Source organism: Neophocaena asiaeorientalis, unplaced genomic scaffold (assembly GCF_003031525.2).
Source record: "Neophocaena asiaeorientalis asiaeorientalis breed wild unplaced genomic scaffold, Neophocaena_asiaeorientalis_V1.1 scaffold197, whole genome shotgun sequence".
NCBI classification, from domain to species: Eukaryota; Metazoa; Chordata; class Mammalia; order Artiodactyla; family Phocoenidae; genus Neophocaena; species Neophocaena asiaeorientalis.
In genome coordinates, this window is record NW_020174703.1 from 3,684,300 (window position 1) to 3,701,951 (window position 17,652).

At 42.8% G+C, this 17,652-nt stretch overlaps 2 protein-coding genes across 10 annotated transcripts in view; one reads left to right on the forward strand and one right to left on the reverse strand.

Moving 5' to 3' along the window:
- CRYBG3 (crystallin beta-gamma domain containing 3) overlaps positions 1–9,202 on the forward strand; it is a 113,083-nt gene extending 103,881 nt beyond the window's left edge. For both annotated transcript variants that reach the window (XM_024759205.1, XM_024759206.1), the window contains 3 exons: positions 5,116–5,274; positions 6,467–6,626; positions 7,420–9,202. In XM_024759205.1, the coding sequence (XP_024614973.1) occupies positions 5,116–5,274; positions 6,467–6,626; positions 7,420–7,508 (408 nt within the window). In that variant the 3' untranslated portion in view covers positions 7,509–9,202. The remainder of the gene's footprint in view (positions 1–5,115; positions 5,275–6,466; positions 6,627–7,419) is intronic.
- The window catches only part of RIOX2 (ribosomal oxygenase 2), a 27,772-nt gene continuing 19,242 nt past the window's right edge, over positions 9,123–17,652 (reverse strand). For 4 of the 8 annotated variants that reach the window (XM_024759213.1, XM_024759207.1, XM_024759208.1 and 1 more), the window contains exons 6-11: positions 14,564–14,666; positions 13,630–13,801; positions 11,646–11,734; positions 10,071–10,157; positions 9,495–9,611; positions 9,129–9,291 (exon numbers count right to left, since the gene is read on the reverse strand). In XM_024759213.1, the coding sequence (XP_024614981.1) occupies positions 9,211–9,291; positions 9,495–9,611; positions 10,071–10,157; positions 11,646–11,734; positions 13,630–13,801; positions 14,564–14,666 (649 nt within the window). In that variant the 3' untranslated portion in view covers positions 9,129–9,210. Of the gene's footprint in view, positions 9,612–10,070; positions 10,158–11,645; positions 11,735–13,629; positions 13,802–14,563; positions 14,667–17,652 lie in introns of all 8 variants that reach the window. The other 4 variants (XM_024759211.1, XM_024759214.1, XM_024759210.1 and 1 more) reach the window with 3 other exon arrangements.

Sequence of the window (17,652 nt, forward strand, 5' to 3'; positions counted from 1 at the left end):
GACGTCGGACTATACTATTGTACAAAGCTACAGTAATCAAAGCATTATGGTACTGGCACACAAACAGACACATACATCAGTGGAATAGGATAGAGACCCCGGAAGTAAACCCATGCACCTACAGTCATTCTATGACAAAGGAGGCAAGAATATGTAATGGAGAAAAGATAGTCTCTTCAATAAGTGGTGCTGGGAAAACTGGAGAGCTACCCATAAAAAAATCAAATTAGAACATTCTCTAACACCATATACAAAAATAAACGCAAAATGGATTAAAGACCTAAATATAATACTGGATAGTATAAAACCCCTAGAGGAAAACATAGGCAGAACACTCTGACATAAATCACAGCAATATATTTTTGGATCCATCTCCTAAAATAAAGGAAATAAGAGCAAAAATAAATGGACCTAATTAAACGTAAAAGCTTTTGCAAAACAAAAGAAATCATCAGCAAAACGAAAAGGCAATCTACTGAATGGAAGAAAATGTTTGCAAATGATATGACTGATAAGAGATTAATATACAACACATAAAAACAGCTTGAATAGCACAACACAAAAAACGTACAACCTGATTTAAAAATGGGCAGAAGAACTGAACAGACATTTTTACAAAGAGGAAGTGCAGATGGCCAACAGGCACCTGAAAAGATGTTCAACATCACTAACCATCAGAGAAATGCAAATTAAAACCACAATGGGATATCACATCACACCTGTCAGAATGGCTATTATCAAAAAGAAGACAAAAAAGAAATGTTGACGAGGATGTGGAGAAAAGGGAACCCTTGTGCACTGTTGGTGGGAATGTAAATTGGTGCAGCCACTGTGGAACACAGTGTGGAGGTTTTTCGAAAAACTAAAAAGAGAACTACCATATGACCCAGCAATTCCACTCCTGGGTATGTGTCCCAAAGAACCAAAAGCAGTGATTCAAAAAGGTACATGCACCCCAATGTTCACTGCAGCATTATTTACAATTGCCAAGATATGGAAGCAACCTAAGTGTCCATCAACAGATGAATGGGTAAAGAAGACGTGGTGTGTGTGTGTGTGTGTGTGTGTGTGTGTACACACACACACACACACGATGAAATACTACTCAGCCATACAAAAAAATGAAATTTTGCCATTTGCAGCAACATGGTTAGACTTGGAGGGCATTATGCTTGGTGAAATAAGTCAGAGAAAGACAAATACTGTAGATATCACATGTGGAATCTAAAAAATACAACAAACTAGTGAATATAACAAAAAAGAAGCAGATGCACAGATATAGAGAACAAACTAGTGGTTACCAGTGGGGAGGCTGGGGAGGGGTAACATATAGGGGAGGGGGAGTAGGAAATAGAGACTATTGGCTGTAAGATAGGCCCAAGGATATATGGTACAACACGGGGAATACAGCCAATATTTTGTAATAACTGTAAATGGAAAGTAACCTTTAAAAGTTGTACTAAAACTTTTTTAAAAAATTAAAAGATAGGGGCTTCCCTGGTGGCGTGGTGGTTGGGAGTCCGCCTGCCGATGCAGGGGACACGGGTTCGTGCCCTGGTCCGGGAAGATCCCACATGCCGCACGTGAGCCATGGCCACTGAGCCTGCGCGTCTGGAGCCTGTGCTCCGCAAGGGGAGAGGCCGCAGCAGTGAGAGGCCTGCGTACTGCAAAAAAAAAAAAAAATTAAAAGCTAAGAAAAGTGCAAAACAGTGTGTAATCATCTAAAAGCCACAGGCAATGCCTGATTCAGAGGAAGGAAGCATGAACATGTGTGGGAGTGGTGGGAGGTTTCACGGAGGGTAGGAACCCATGCTAGGCTTTAGGGGTACTGTGGCCAGCAGATATGCCATTGGTACTTCTCTGAACCCTTTAGAAACACTTTCACACTTGATTCCAACAACAGTCTTTTAGGGTAGGAGTTATTACAGTTGACTCTTGAACATGGGTTTGAAATACGTAGGTCCACTTATACTCCAGTTTTTCCAATAAATACTACAGCATTACAGTACTACAGTGATCCAAGGTTGGTTGAATCCACAGATGTGGAACCGAGGATGCAGAGGGCCAACTATAAGTTATGCTCAGATTTTCAACTGCACAGAGGGTTGGTGCCCTTCACCCCTGCGTTGTCTAAAGGTCAACTGTATTCCTGTTTTCTAGAAGGAAAAATAAGGCTGAGAGAGAGAAAGCAAATTGGCAAAAGTCATCCAAGTGTCAGAACCAGGATTTGAACCCATACCTATTATGCTCTAACATCTGTGTTCTTAAAACAACCACACCCTACTTTCCTCCAATATAAGAGAAGCATTTACAGTGTGGTCCCATATACTTCAGGCACTGAGCGAGTGTAGGTAGCACAGTGGGTATAAATGCTGAGGCTCTGATTTTCAGATCTGACATGTAAGCGGTAAATAAATGGTAGCCGATAAAGTTACCCTAATTATTGGTCTTGCTGCCCCCTTCTCTCTCTCGCTCTGTCACACACACACACCCCATGCTCATCCCTACCACTCTGGTTCTGTTGGTTCAAATCCTAGCTCTGCCACTCAGAAGCATTATGACTTGGGGTGAGTCACTTTATTTCTTGGCACCTCAGATTCCTCACTGATGAAACAGTGATCACACTGCTTACCTCTCAGTATCACTGTGGGGTTAAATAAGAGTCTGACACAACACGTGGCTCATATGGCTGTGGTAACACATTTATTTGGAAAGGTTCTTTATTCATGATGTCCTTTGAGAGAACCAGAGATGCCCTACTGAGGGATACTAAACATCAGTGCACTTTCTTGGCAGAGTGTGTGGTACAGGATTTCCTGACCCTCACATCTTGCTTATTCCTCAGTCCTGTCACATGAGATGATGGGTAACCGCCCTGAAAAGCCGTGGGGAAAAAGCACGGCTGAAGTGGGATTTCGGTTTAGCTTTTACCGACTATATGATAACGCTTAATCCCATGTTGTTAGAAACTTTAGAAGCCAGGTTGGATGCTGAGAACATTTTCCTCACTTTTGAAAGGGGTTTCCTTGCTGGGGAAGGATGTCCCTGCCTATTGTTCAGGGCCCTGAGATAAAGAATAGCTAGAACAGTGTCCTCTGATTTTACGTAGTTTTTTGACAATTAACATTATATATTATTCTCCTTGCATTGTGCTTTGGGAAATTATTCCTGGTTAAACGTTTAATTTCAAAATAATATTTTAATAGATTATTTTCCTTTGCTTATTTAGGCCACAGCTTTGAAACGCAGCAAAGGAATTCTAGGTTTCTGAAACAGTATCATGGGTCCTATTTCCTTTTTGGTAAAGCTCTTGGCACTGCTTTAGTTTATATTCTTGTTTAGAAATTCAGGAATCATTAAAATGTGATCCTCTTTGAGCTTGGGAATTAGGAAGTCACTAAGGTAATTATCTGCATATCGGTGTTTAAATGTATAATTACAGAGGAGTCAGACTACAAGTGTGTAATAAGGGTAATTAGTACCTTGCTTGAGTTAATGGATTAAAACTGTGATGTTTGGTCCTAACATAATTGGAACTCTGTCATCTGTGAAGGTCACACCTGTTTTCTTATATATATAATGTAAGGAAACTGTAGCAAAGAATGTACTGAAGTGTCCAGAATTAATTGCAGTGGGAGATTTATATGATTTATAGACTTTTGAATTATAGGAATTTAAGTACCTACTGTTGCACTGTGAATGTGGAAGTAGTGGTTTGAAACACTTAAAACATTTTGCCTAGTAGAGGTCTTTTTCACCTGCTTTAAATTACCAGATTAAAAAAAAAAAATGTCTTTCTACTTGCTCATTTAAGTGTTCCGAATGTTTATTTCCTTAGGAAGGCAAACTTTAACTGGTCTCATGTTGACCCATCTTAAGTTTCAAAATAGAATATTCATTGGTGGGTTTACCATGATACCTTGTTGAATTTACCTAGCACTTACATGTCTCAGAGTGAAAGTGCTCTTTTGTTAAATAACAGATCATGTGTTACTGTTATTTGACAGGGTTGTAATTGGGATGCCAACACCTGACCCAAGGTGGGGATGTTGGGTGTCCTGTGTTATATTACATTAAGACTGGAGGCCTAGGTCCTGGGGCTGAAAGAATAGTTTCTGTGGAGCTTCAGTCATGTGCTGTGTCCTCTTGTCATCTTATTTCACTGCCACTTTTGGAATCGGTCTCATTCCCTGTGTCTGAGAGTAACTAGTGCATTTCTCACACACGCCTTAGAGCATCAGGGTGACGAGGGAGTGTTTTGGTGCAGACAAACCTGGCTCCTCCTTGTCTGCGTCACCCTTATTTACAAAAATGCGGGTCATAATTGTACTTTCTTGAGGGGTTGTTCTGGTCATTAATTCTGACTGTGGCCCAGAAACCATTTAGGACTAAGTCTCAATAAATAATAACTGTTACCCATAGAGGCAAGTCCCAGATTTAATATTTTATTTGCAAACTTCTTGTATATATGCCAGGCCCAGGAGATGAAGTCCTCTGTTACCCAGTTTTTGAATACCTACATAGTGATCACCTACATGCATGGTCTCTTTCCTTGACATATTAAGGTCAACAAAGTATAAACAAAGAAATTACCAGTGCTACTAGGGCCCTCAGCTACCTGGGTTTTTCAAGACCTCCCATAGCATTCATTGGGCACTTAATCATAGCTCAAGCCAGTATGTCTGATGATCGTACTGTCGCTGCTAAGTTGTTGTTACATCCATGCAGGTAGTACCCTGCCCTTATTCCTACTCCTCTGCCTTCCTCAGGCCAGCTGGGACATAGTAGTTAGTGAGTGAACCTCATTAAGTGCCTAATTCTGCACTGCCCCTTGCCATAATGGAGTGCGAGTGAATGAAACTATTACCTTTCACCCTTCCAAAAGAGTGTATTTCAGAAAAAGTATAATAGAGACTGTACAATTTAAGCTGTGTGCTCTGTGGTGTAAGGATTTGTTAATAGAAAATATTAATTTACACACATCTGCTAAAGTGAAACAGATATAAATAAGCTAAATTCTGTTACCTCTCGCATCCCCCTCAAGCTCTCCTTTGGAAAGATTGATTTCCAGATTCAAAAGGTATTTTCAAAATGTCTCTGTTCCTCCCGTCACAGCCTGCAGTGTACATTAGAATAAAGAACCGAGCCCAGGATGAGTATCTGACGGTCACCGGAAATGTAGCTGACACAAGGGCAACATCTGTGTGCATTTCTCCCTACAGTGGGAAGAATACTCAGATCTGGCACTACTGTCGAGGACTCTTTAAATCCAAGGTAACCAACCCCACTGATAGTATACCCTGCTTTCCGGTCTTTGGTCTTTTTCGTTTGGAAACCAGAATCTTGCCAAATCAAATGGCATGATAAAATAATGCAATTTCCTATCAACAGTTTTTTGCATAATTATAAGAACATTGACATATATATTACTGAAGCATCTAGGTGAAATGGGCTTAGAAACTAGATTTTCTACATCAAAAAATTCTCTATTTTAAGTAAAAAGTAAGATTAACACATACTATGGATATTCCTAAATGTTTTTTTTAAACCAGTGATAAGTCACTGTACCCAAATGGACAATGTGCTTTTGTGAGACGTTCCTTACACTCTGTGGCCCAGATTAATTTAGCTGTCTTTGTGATTCCAAACATGTTGAAGCCTCCTTATCTTCAAAATATACAATGAAGGTAGAAGAAAGCTGCTGTTTTTTGGAGGAAGCTTAGAAAATAAAATTTAGGTTTCTTTGTTTTTCTGCAACCCTTCCATTACGTTTGATGCTGTGGGGAATAAGACACCAGTTTTATTATATCACCAGTGGATTATCAACCATTTTCTCATGCTTCAACAAAAATGAAAAGCACTTAAAAGTAATTATTGTCTGGGTATCTTTCACATCACCCAATGTTTTTTTGGGTTTTGTTTGTTTTTTTTGCGGTGTGTGGGCCTCTCACTGTTGTGGCCTCTCCCGTTGCGGAGCACAGGCTCCAGACGCGCAGGCTCAGCGGCCATGGCTCACGGGCTCAGCCGCTCCGCGGCACGTGGGATCCTCCCGGACCGGGGCACGAACCCGTGTCCCCTGCATCGGCAGGCGGACTCTCAACCACTGTGCCACCGGGGAAGCCCACCCAATGTTTTTGTAGGAAAAACAGGCTCGACCTTACACATTTATTAAGCTAACAGGGATTCAACATTTGATTGTAATTCAACAAACCTTTGACCATCTGTTGTCAGATCCAGACCATCCTTTTAAAAACAAGTACCTCTGGTTCAGTACGTTTATTTCCATACCATCTCCTTCCTTCAGCCATAAGGAAGACTTAAAAAGTTGACTGAATTTATAATTATGCTAGTTTTCTTTTGCGATTAGACAGTCATGTCTCTGATCTGTTCACATGAAAGAAAAGGGGCCCAATCCAATTGATTTTAGTAAACACAGTACTACCAATTTATTTCTTGACCCTTTTAGGCCAGTGACACATGTCTCGATGTGATTGGTGGTCGAGACATACCTGGAGCTAAAGTTGCCCTATGGACTGAACATGGGCAGTTCAGGCAGAAGTGGAGACTGAACAAAAATGGGACCATCAGCTCCTACCTCAGTGACCAGCTTGTCCTTGATGTTAAAGGTAGGCCTGTGATGAAACCCAGTGTTCTGTGTCCTTGGATATTCCTTTTAAATTCCAAGCCTCCTCCTCCTTATGGGTAAAAGAAGGCCTTATGCATAAGGGAAATATTAAATCATTTTAAATTATGCTTGAAAAAGTCGAGATATGCCATTTTAACAAAACAATTAGCTATATACGGATCAAGAAAAAGCCTAAGGACCAAGCCTACAAAGGTTTTTGTTTATCAGTACAGCTGTAAAATTTTCATCTTCTACATGATCTTTGAGAACATTTCTAAATTTGAAGCATCATCAACCATAAGATGTCATCCATTTCCTAAAGAAATATTTCTCACTTTCTGTTGTGCATTGCTGTGGTCCTTAAAATGTATGATCCTTTACATTTATCATTTAAACTTGTTTTTGAGTCCAGCCAAGGTCAGGGCCAATATTATTCAGTGCTGTCGCTTTAATTGAGTTCGTCATAGCCACTCTTGGTGTAGAAACTAAAACCCAGTACCTGCCGCTGAGCTAGAGCACTCTCAGAGCACTGTGTTAAGAATCCCATTGTCAGGGCACACCGCTTATGCAAACATCTATTATACCACTTAGCTTTTCAATCAGTCATAATGTCTGATTTGAGGTGAAGAATAGCCACGCCCGTTTAACCTCAGTTTCCCATTTCAGACCGCTTTACAAATGACATATTAATCTACCCCAACAGTGAGTGGGCTGAGCAAAAGCCTGTGAAAACTGTGAAATTGCTAAGCACCTGTGTGAACAAATAATCTTTCCTTTCGGGATTTCTGTTTTAGGAGGAAATTATTATGACAAAACTCATGTAATTGTAAATGAGCCCCTGGAGGGAGAAGAAACACAGAAATGGGACATTGAAATATTGTGAGAGAATCTGCAGCATCCCTGAGAGACAGCGAAGGGAGAAGGACCCTCATGCCCCGTGAAAAGGAAGCTACCTGTCCTCATGCTTCTGGGATCACTGAGCAGAATGAACTTCTTCCCCAACCTTGAAGACTATTGTTGTTAACCATGGAGAAGCTCAAAATATTCTTGCCAGTCATCCAGTGTTCCTATGAAGAATGCGTTAACGATTTCTGGGAAAGGTTCTACTCCTGCTTGATCTCCAGCTTCGGTGAGCAAGCTTCTTGAAGTCTCTTCTCTCTCCTTTCCACCAAACACGAATCCTATCCCTGATAGCCATTATAGGACACTGGTGATGCTGTCATCCTGTGTTAATTAATCTCCTAGTAGATGTGTGTGTGAATGCAAGGCACAGAGAAGCAGAGTCCTATAGGTCAAGTCATACTTTTGAAAGGATGAATAATATTTTTAGCAATATCTGAAAACATATTTAATAAACCTTACTATTAAGCTGCTGTATTAGATAAACATTAAAGGTTCCCTATTGAAGCTTTTATAACTGAAGCATCGTAAGTATTCACACTTGTAACTGACCCCAGGGAGGGGACCTCAGCTTTGTAAGGAAAAGGCTCAAGTACAGGAGTGTTTTCTGTGGCTGTTCTTTGCTCGGTCCTTCAAACTAAAAAAGCACAAGTAGCCTGCGGCTGTCCTTGCACTCGTAAGTATTAACAGAGACACCCTTCTGGGTGACAAGACTGTAAGTAACCAGGGCTTACCTATCCTGGTTCTGAGACCTCACCTGATCTACCCTCAAGAAGTGTTTATAAAGACTCTGTCACCTACGTGTAAGAATAGTCAAATTTTTCTTTGCCTGAGGTAAGGGGAAATTCCAGACGTTCAAATTAAGACCAAGTAGTATTTGATCCTTGACTATACCACTTTACTTTACAAAATGTGACAGAAAACTCAGTTTTTCACTCCCATTTTAAATAACTTTCATTCAAGCAAAATCAGGTAGGATAATGTCTTTGACTTAGTTTCAAGTAATCATTACCACCATCACTATACAATTCTCAAGCATTTTTCCCTCCTGAGTTGGTTTTAAACTTACATTGAGACAACTGTTCTCTTCAGCCCCAACTTCTGCCAGAAAGCAGAAAAGGGTCTGCTCTATTTTTATATACAGAAAGATTAAATTCTCCAATGATATTTTTAAAAATATCAACCTGTATGCACTTTAGAATGTTAACAGTGAACTGTTTAAACTCAAAGACCCACTATTTTGAGTATTTTTTTATAGAGACTTGGTCTTTCCATGTAAATATTATTGTGTTTTTTTTTCCTTCCCTTCAATCTCAGGCTCTTTTGTCATCTTTCAAGCAACATCTGTAAAACTATTTTATGCCCACAGATGTGAGTGCCTGTTAGTGTGGCAGTATTATTTAATGAAATTGATGTTATAGGGTAACTTTATTTTAATGGGAGGCCTTGTGTGTACACAAAGGTAGGTATGTATATTTTCACTGTAAAAAACCAAGTTAAAAAATTCTTCATGTTAATTGTTTAAAATTTTTCTAGAGCCAGTGAGGCTCTTTAAAGAAGTTGTTTCTTCCAAAGAACAAAGACAAAGCCAGGTAACGACATGTAAATTTAAATGATACATTTATTGAGCTGTGCCTTTTCTACCACACTGGATTAAATAAACTTGTCAAGAAGTACGGTTTTTGTCACCTTCTGGGACATTTAGTAATTTGCTGTTCTTTCTTCTGTGTACCTCTGTTTGTTAGTACACATGGCCAACTGGTCACCTGTAACAGGTAGGTCTCATGTTATGTTATTAGATACACAGGTGAGGAAAGTTACATTCATTATGTCCTTGGTTCAAAGCAACAGGGGCTCCCTAGCATGTAAATCTTTGCAGAATCAAGTGTCTACTATTTTATATATACATATTTAAAAAGCAAAGGCACTAGACTACTTGGATTAAACATTCTGTCCAGAGGGATAATACCAGGCTTTGCTTTTCCTCGTCTGTAGTAAGTTTCAGGTCCTTGACAGAAATAGCTGAACTGTTCCAAATTTGCTTCAGTGCATCGATATGTGATAAAGGAAAGCGAAGTCCATGAGCCTGAAAAAAGATAAACTATTTAGTCACTTGGGTGGCATTTTCCGTAATTTCTCAATACATCATTATTGATATCCTTCACAAGTATGAAACTTGTTTCAGATAAGCTACGTACAAAAACTATCATTAGATAACGTACGAAAGTTGCTAATTCCCATATGAAAACTCAGACTTCATGAAAGGTATTCTATTTTATAGAGTAAGAAATATTAATCCTTTGAGAAATGCTTCACATTTGTTACACCTTTCCCACAAGGCCACAGGTCCTAGTATCTTTTAAAGTGGGTACATATATCACAGAAATGTCTGACTTAATCATCCCTGTGCAAGGGCTGTCAACTTGTGAAATGTGAAGTCCACACTGCAGTCATAAAAAAGGTCATTACCCATAAATCAAAGGTAACAGATTCTTCCCAGCCACCCAAATCGCAGGAAAGACATGCATTTTAGATTGGAACAAACCTCTGTTTCCTCATTTCCCATCATGTGTGTGTCTCTCCTATTCTTTAAGGAATGATAGATGTAAACCATCTTTTCTCGAGTTTCATCCTTAAAAAAAAAAAACACAGCAAGTCGTCAACACCGAAATATTGAGCACTTCAATACTAGGAGGGTTTTCCATCCAATAACAAAGGTCAACACCAAGAAAAATCTTAATGCCTCAGTGCTTAAGTGAAATTTATTGAACACTAAAGTATCCTTCTGGCAAAAAAATTATGAGATACAGATAAATATAGATATATACACACGCAATGTAGACTGAACGTATTTCATTATAGTGCTCACAGATTACTATTTGTATGCAGCAAATTTTAAAAAGATAACAGCATCTTCAGAAACGACCTAATGAAAAAGCAACCATTTATATATCAACTTACCAATGAAACATTCAAGTTTTTCGTTTCATCATACCTGCACTATCTTTTTGCATCAGAAAAATTTGACATTCCTAGGTATACATAAATGGACAATGTATGAACACCACAGAGTAAATATTAATTCCTAAGAAATACCAGCTATGTGATCTATAAAAACTTCTATTCCACGTATAGTAAAGTAGGCTCCCGAATGGTCTCGACTTCCCTTCCCTCTCCACCCGCCTAACACAGTGCAGTTTATTATCGCTTCCAGAACCCTTAGAAATTCCTTGTCACCTCTCACTCAGATAAGGACCAAAAGCCTTAGCCTGAAATAGAATGCCTCAAACTGACTGATTGATTGGTTATCAATCAGAACAACTAGGATTTTCTTTTTTTAAATGGGGATGTGGGAGTATATACTTTTTAGGTTTTATATATATGTTATAAACCAGTCTTCTCCAGGTCTGGCCATGATGGCTGGAAAAATATGGTTATGGAGACATCTAGGTGCCCCCCCCCCGACTCTCATCCCCTCCAGACATTCAGTGGACACCTCCCAAGAAAGCTGATTAGGAGGAACAGGGTGAAGCCACAGGGCATGGGAGAGTTCCCAAGGGCTTTAGGGTTGTGTGGGGTGCTTTCAAAATAAATGCAGAGGCTCCACACCAGACGAAGCCCAGGAACTTATAAGTTCTAAAAATTTTCCAGTTGACTGTAATCAGCCAGTTTGGGGAACCACTGGGCTAGGTGGCAAGGGTATGGAATGTAGATTTTCCTCTCCATCATCTACAGAATAGAGATTTTTTGAGAAGAACCATCAACAAAACCATACGTAAAGGCAGGTCTGCGCCGTATACAGGATGGGAGAGGGACTGAGACAGGGAGACGCATGAACAGGGTCTGTGGCCGTCTAAGCAAAGGCAACCTGGCCTGAATTAGGAGACAGAGAACAGACATTTAATTACTAATTAGAGAAAAGAAGGAGGGGGTCTGTGGGGCCGAAGACAAGCCCTCAAATGCCCAGCAGGCAGGAAACCTTGGAACCATAACAGTGAGATCTGGGCATGATCTGATCTAAAGAGATGGCGTTAAGCTGTGAGGAGGTGGATGCCCAAAGGAGGAGGGCAGGGCCATTTGTCAGTCTGATAACCTGGGGCCTTCCCCTCTGGATACTCACGGATGGGTCCTGATCGGGTCCTACAGTGAGGACAACGTGGTCTCTAAACTGCAGCCTCACAGTGCTGTCCAAGCCCGGTAACTGTCCACCTGGAAAACCCAGAGACAGGAAAAGCCATCTTTCAGAGAGGAAAGCAGCAGGCTCAAACTTGCTTGCAGGAGCAACTATTTAGGAAGTACACTTAGTAACAATTTGCAGGTGAATCCAAATGTGGGGCGCCCTCTCCAGCTCAAGTATTCGCTCTCCCCGACATTTACGGTGATCTGAAAAGTGTAGCTTCCATCTTGATGGAGCTCACCCTTATACTGAAGACACACGTACAGACTTCTGTTGTTATTTATCTAACCGTAAGTTCATTTAAATAGTTGTCACCAGTACCCGGGGAGCACATACTATCACAGTCCAGACAGGGCCCACCGTGCCTTCTGCACAGAATGCTCTCACGTCTCCAGTTTCTATCCCCTGCTTGCTCCACATGTGGACTCTGAAAGGACTTCCAGAGCTCAAAGTGCACCACCCCCCCGATTACTAGTTCCGTGACCATGGCAAATTATTCAGCCTGTGTAGGTCAAGTGCAGTGTCGTAAAAAAGCCACCTAACAAAGTCCACAGAAAGAACTACGCTTTCCTAGATGGGATTTAACTTAGTGAAAACGCAGCCACTACAATCAGACCAGCCTTACAGGGTCTTCTGGCTGGAGGAAGAGTTGAGGGATCATAACTTTATTGACTACAAGGACTAAGGCAAGGAAAACTCTGGATAACGTATCCTGGGCCATAGGCTGATACTCAGAACACTGTTCTGCTAAAGATGGGGAAAACATGTGCTATTTTGAGTAGATGCTATCAAAAACAGATTTTAAACTCCCCCCCCCCCGAGACTATAATAAAAATGTACATAGAATCAGTGTTAGAAGGGACCTTGTAGAGTGTGTATCTCAGTGGTTCTCCACTGGTGATAAGGCTTTTATGAAAGTTAGTGAAAATGAAACTCTCCCTGTACCTGACTAAGAGAGAAGGAGCCTGAGAGCCAGCCTGGCACTCACGGCTGTGTCTCCATGTTCTCCAGCTGAACACAGGCCATTACACAGAACCCCGATATTAAGCAAGGCCACGCTGTGACTGAGAGGGATCGAGACAAAACCAAGACCACTTCATCATCAGGTCAGAACTCAGGCCAAAGCAAGGACACTGTCCACACCACAGAAGTGACCAAACGTGCCCTATCCTGGCTGACCTGAGTGACTGCTGCTGCTGCCCTACCAACTGTCATCTTGGCTTCATTTCACTCCTCCTGCTACTGGCTAAGATTTACAGGAGACCCAATCCGAGAATCCCTCCTTTTTCCCGACAGCATTCAATCCCGAGCAAAGCCCTGCTTCCTTGAACCCTCCTGAAAATCACCTAACTCAAACCCAAATCCTATAAATCCTTGCCAACATCCTTTTACCGAGGTGCCTACAGCCCCCAGTGGCGTGCTCTCTTCCCTGTTACAAGTCAATAAACCCAGCTTTGTCCGACTACAGGAGTGTGGTGTGGTCTCTGCTCCAGAACACCGGTATCACCATCCACCCAGAAGTCTATCGATGTCATCTGTACCTGACACCTGTCACAAAATAGTCACCTGGGACTTGGGAGAAGGTCTGATAATCTTGGGCATTCTGGTAGTTCCCCTGCTGATGGCAACATTTTACCCATCCCTGGGTTAATTCCAACAAGATTATTTCAATGTTCAAGTTCTTAAAACTTCCTGAAGATGATGAATTCCAGAGGGGCCCTAACCACACATACTCCTCACCCCAAATCACAGGGCTCTCATTCCCCATCAGGCTGCATGTCCTGTCCAACCTCACACTAAAGATAGGCCCACATTAATCCTCAAATGCTTCATACATTCCATCAGCTCAAAGAGGTGCCCACCCAGAAACGCTCAAAATATCCCACATTAGCCCCTGACCACCTAGAAGAAAAGAGCAAAGCTCTACCTGGTGTTGAAAGCTCTGCTCCATCTCCCACATAGTACGGTGGGAGTCTGTTCATAGCAAAATCCTTCTTCATGTCTGCTGAAAGCAGTTCTCTGGTGCCCTCCAGCCGGTCTGCAAGCATCCTCAGAAAGCCACTTAATTTTCTTGTTGCAACGGCTGTGGTTTCCACCTGCTAGAGACACAGAAGTGAGTCCGGGCCCAGACTCCAGTGACCTTACTGCCCAGGTCCCAGTCTCTGGAGTCGTCCACTGACCACCATCACCCAGGGTAGACGCAGATCCATGTCACTCCCTTAAGAACAGTATCCCTTTATTTCCTCATAACCACTGTTCATCTTAAGCTGCCTACCGTTTGCAAAAAAAGATCAATTTTCAGGATTTTGCCTGAAAAGAGGGATCCCTGGGAATATGGCACAGTCTCGGCTTTGCCTTTTGAAAAGCAAATCACTGTCTAAGGTGTCTGCTTCAGACCGCAAAAGCACCCTTTGCTCAACTCAGCACTAATGCACTCAACTTCTCAAAACCAGCCAACAGGGCCGCTGTTTCAAAGGTAAAACCAGGACGGACAGGAAAGCCAGGGAGCACACCAAGGCCAGGCTCTCCAGTGGGTCTGTCCTAACTAGTGATCTCACGTGTGCTCAGGCTACAGTTCCCAAGCCAGGTTAGTTATTCATTCAACCACTGATTCAGCCAGAGCTCCCAGCGCCTGCCACTGCCGCCATGAAGTACAGGAAGCGGGCCGTCTGCACAACACTGTTGGTCCTTTGGGCGGCATGCAATGTGCAGCACTCCATGCGTTCTGCAAACCACCGTGCCCGGGAGAAGACAAGCTTGGCTCACACGGGGAGGATTCTGGGGTCCCGAGGAGGGAGCCACAGCTTCAGCTGGCCTGGGCCGTGGTTACCCCTCCTTTCCCACCTGCCTTTACTCCTTACCAGGAGCAGCTGCCGGGGTATGCCGGCCCGTAGCTCTACGTCTGCCTTTGCAGTATCAAACACGAGCCCTGAAATGGTGTCCAAAAGGAAATCTCCCCATGAACTGGAACGTGTACCAAGAAAAAAAAAAAAAAAGAGTGAACACATAAGAAATGTGCATAGAACACTGATTACTAAAAGCCTAAAGCTACAAACTGTCACACCAATTCCCCTGCCCTGACGTCTTGAGTTCCACTAATTTCACGTTACTCAGCATAAAGGCTTACGGCCTTCATCAGTCAGTCTTCCCTTACTTCCCATCCCAGACACTCAGGTGCAAAATTAAAGGTGGGAAGCTAGGCTTCCTTCATGATTTGTCTTAAATGTAAAGATACCAGAGAATTAATTACAGACTGTCATAAAGTAGGAAGTTTAAGGGACCAATTTTTTTTTTTTTTTAATGTTTTCAACTATATAACACAGAGACTTGAGGAGAGCTTTGCAGGAAACTTTAACCCTCAATCATTATAGGACCTAAAAAGATTTTTATGTGTAAAAAATCCAAAAGCAACACATTTAGGGTAACAGCAAGATCCCCGGACTGTGTAATCATCTGAACAGTTAAACACTACATTTTCCTTTGTTCCTTGTAAAAATTCCTCAGCAAAATATCCAACATCAACAATTTCAAAACAGTTGATTTTGCAACTTGTTAAACCCTGGCAGTGGTTTTACTGGGGTAGGAGACAGAAGCCAGAGGCCAAAAATACCATCTCGGGACGAGCATCAGTGTTCAATTGCCTCTGCTTTCTCTGGGGCGTTTAGAATCGCTCGCTCCTCAATGTGTGCCAGTGTGAGAAGCACACGCTGTGGGGCTGCTCTCTTTAAACACTTCTGAGCTGTTTAAAATTTTCCTCTGTGTCACCAGCAGATTTCAAATTGCTGGCTGCGTGCAAGATGGAAATTCACAGTATGGCTTTTGCTTCTCACTCAGTAACAAAATTAACACTTTTATGCTTCCCTCCTGGAAAAGTGGCAAAAGAGGACAAAAGCCACATGACAGACACTTCCCCCAAGACGTCCACTCTTCCGTGGTAGCCTCACCACTGGTGACATAATGCTACACCCAACCTCACACCTTTGATTGAACTTCGACCATAGAGACCTTTCAGCAGCCTGAAATAATATCGTCCTTTGAAGGGTCCCAGGTACAAGTCACGCAGGAGTAGCTCACAGAGGAGGTTAAGTGCAGTTAAATCGAGCTCTGTGTTCTTCTAGGAAAACGGATCTTGGGCCTTTCCAAAGTTTGGAAATAACACCTCTGGAGGGGTTCACTTTGGTAAAGCAGCCAAATCGACAGGCCGCTGTCTCATACAGCTGGCCCTAAATGTTCCAACAATGCTACCCTTGAGAGGGGTTAGGAAAAGGCCCAAGTCCTCACTCTGCCACAGGCCTTAAGGAGCACCAGGACCAAAGCATAGGGACACCTCCAGGGAGCGATGGTCCTCGAGTTACATCTGTCCCGTTCTAGCACCGGCCCCACTGACAAAGGCCCAGGTCGGCATCCAGCTTAGATGCAAGGGTCACGGTGCCTACCCACAGCCCCCAGCAGGCATCCTCTGTAACTCAGACCTCTCTTCCCCAGCCCTGCTGCCTGCAGAGGGGGTGGGTGGGACCAGGGAAGGCTACCAGTTCATCCTGGGGACTGGGAAACAGCGAGTCGGGCACTCAGTGGAAGCAAAAGCTAATCGGTTCAACAAGATCGAGGGAGGTCAGAGAAGTAACTGAGGATGGCTTGTGATGAGCCAATGTTGTGAGTAAACAGAAACCGAGGAAGGAAAACAAGGGAGCGAAAACTGATTACTAGGAAACCAAGAGAAATGAAAAAGAGGGAGCATTAGAGAAGGAGGGAGCAGCTGAGTAACCTCAACGGCGGGACACCAGAAGAGGGACATTCATGGGGCCAAACTATCAATAAGTGGCTGCCAGGGCCCAGAGCTGCTTTAGTCCAGAACGAACTTCTGGTTCAGCCTCCCTGCAGCCTGCCCTTCCCCAGTTCCTACGACCCACCCCCTCAGTCACCTCTGTTCTTCTTAAGCTGCCCTCAGAGACCGTTTCTCGCTATGCAAGGCACCTAACCAGTCACGGTGACAAGGGCATTTTACATAAAGGAAGCCCCAAACAAGCTTTAGCTTCTACTTGTGGGAAAAGAGAGCCTAACTTCAGGCCAGACTCCAGCTAGCTCCTCCTGTCTCTTAAACACAGGGGGTTCACTTCTCGCTGAAAAGCCAGATGAGGAGGCGGAAGAATGCTTACTCACTCGTTCTGCAAGATACGGCTTTGAAGTTAGGAGGCGACTGGCTGTCCGGCTGTCCCTCAGGCCGGGAATATCCTCTCCTACTCTGACCTCCTGACCCACCTCTACTTACTCATCCTGTAAATCTCCCTCAGCTTGGGTGTCAAGTCATTTCCAAAGCCTTCCCGGAGGCCCCGGCTTAGCTAAGTGCGTTCCTCTGTGCTCCCAGAGTCTCCTCTGCAAACCTATGGTGGGATGTGTCACACTGTTTGGTAACTACATGCCTATCTCCCCTCCTTCCACCACTTCCAGAGAGTAAGTTCTCTCAAAGCGCCTTCAGTGCAATGCCTACAATCTCAGCAACTAGCACAAGGTGTAGTCCTGCATGATGGATAAATTAGTGACTGGCGTTTTTAACGGGACCTGGACTACTGAGCTCGCTGCTACCAGGAAATGACTCACTGGGCACCGCTGCCCTGGCCCTGTCATGTGACGAGGCACTTGCTGAACGGGAACATGGTTTTAATTGGACTTGTTTTTAGCACGTGTGCTTTCAGGACTCACTGTTCCAGACTTCCTTTCTGACTTTAATTTCATGAACTGTAATAAAATGGAAGCCTTAAAATAGACCCAGAGGTTTCAATGGATAGAGTTTCTGTTTGGGGTGATGAAAATGTCTTGGGAACAGGTAGTGGTGATGGTTGCACACAGTGTGAATATAATTAATGTCAGTGAATTGGACACTTAATGGTTAAAATGGCACGTTCTATGTTATAAATATTTTACCACAATCAAAAACAAATTTGAAGGGGGC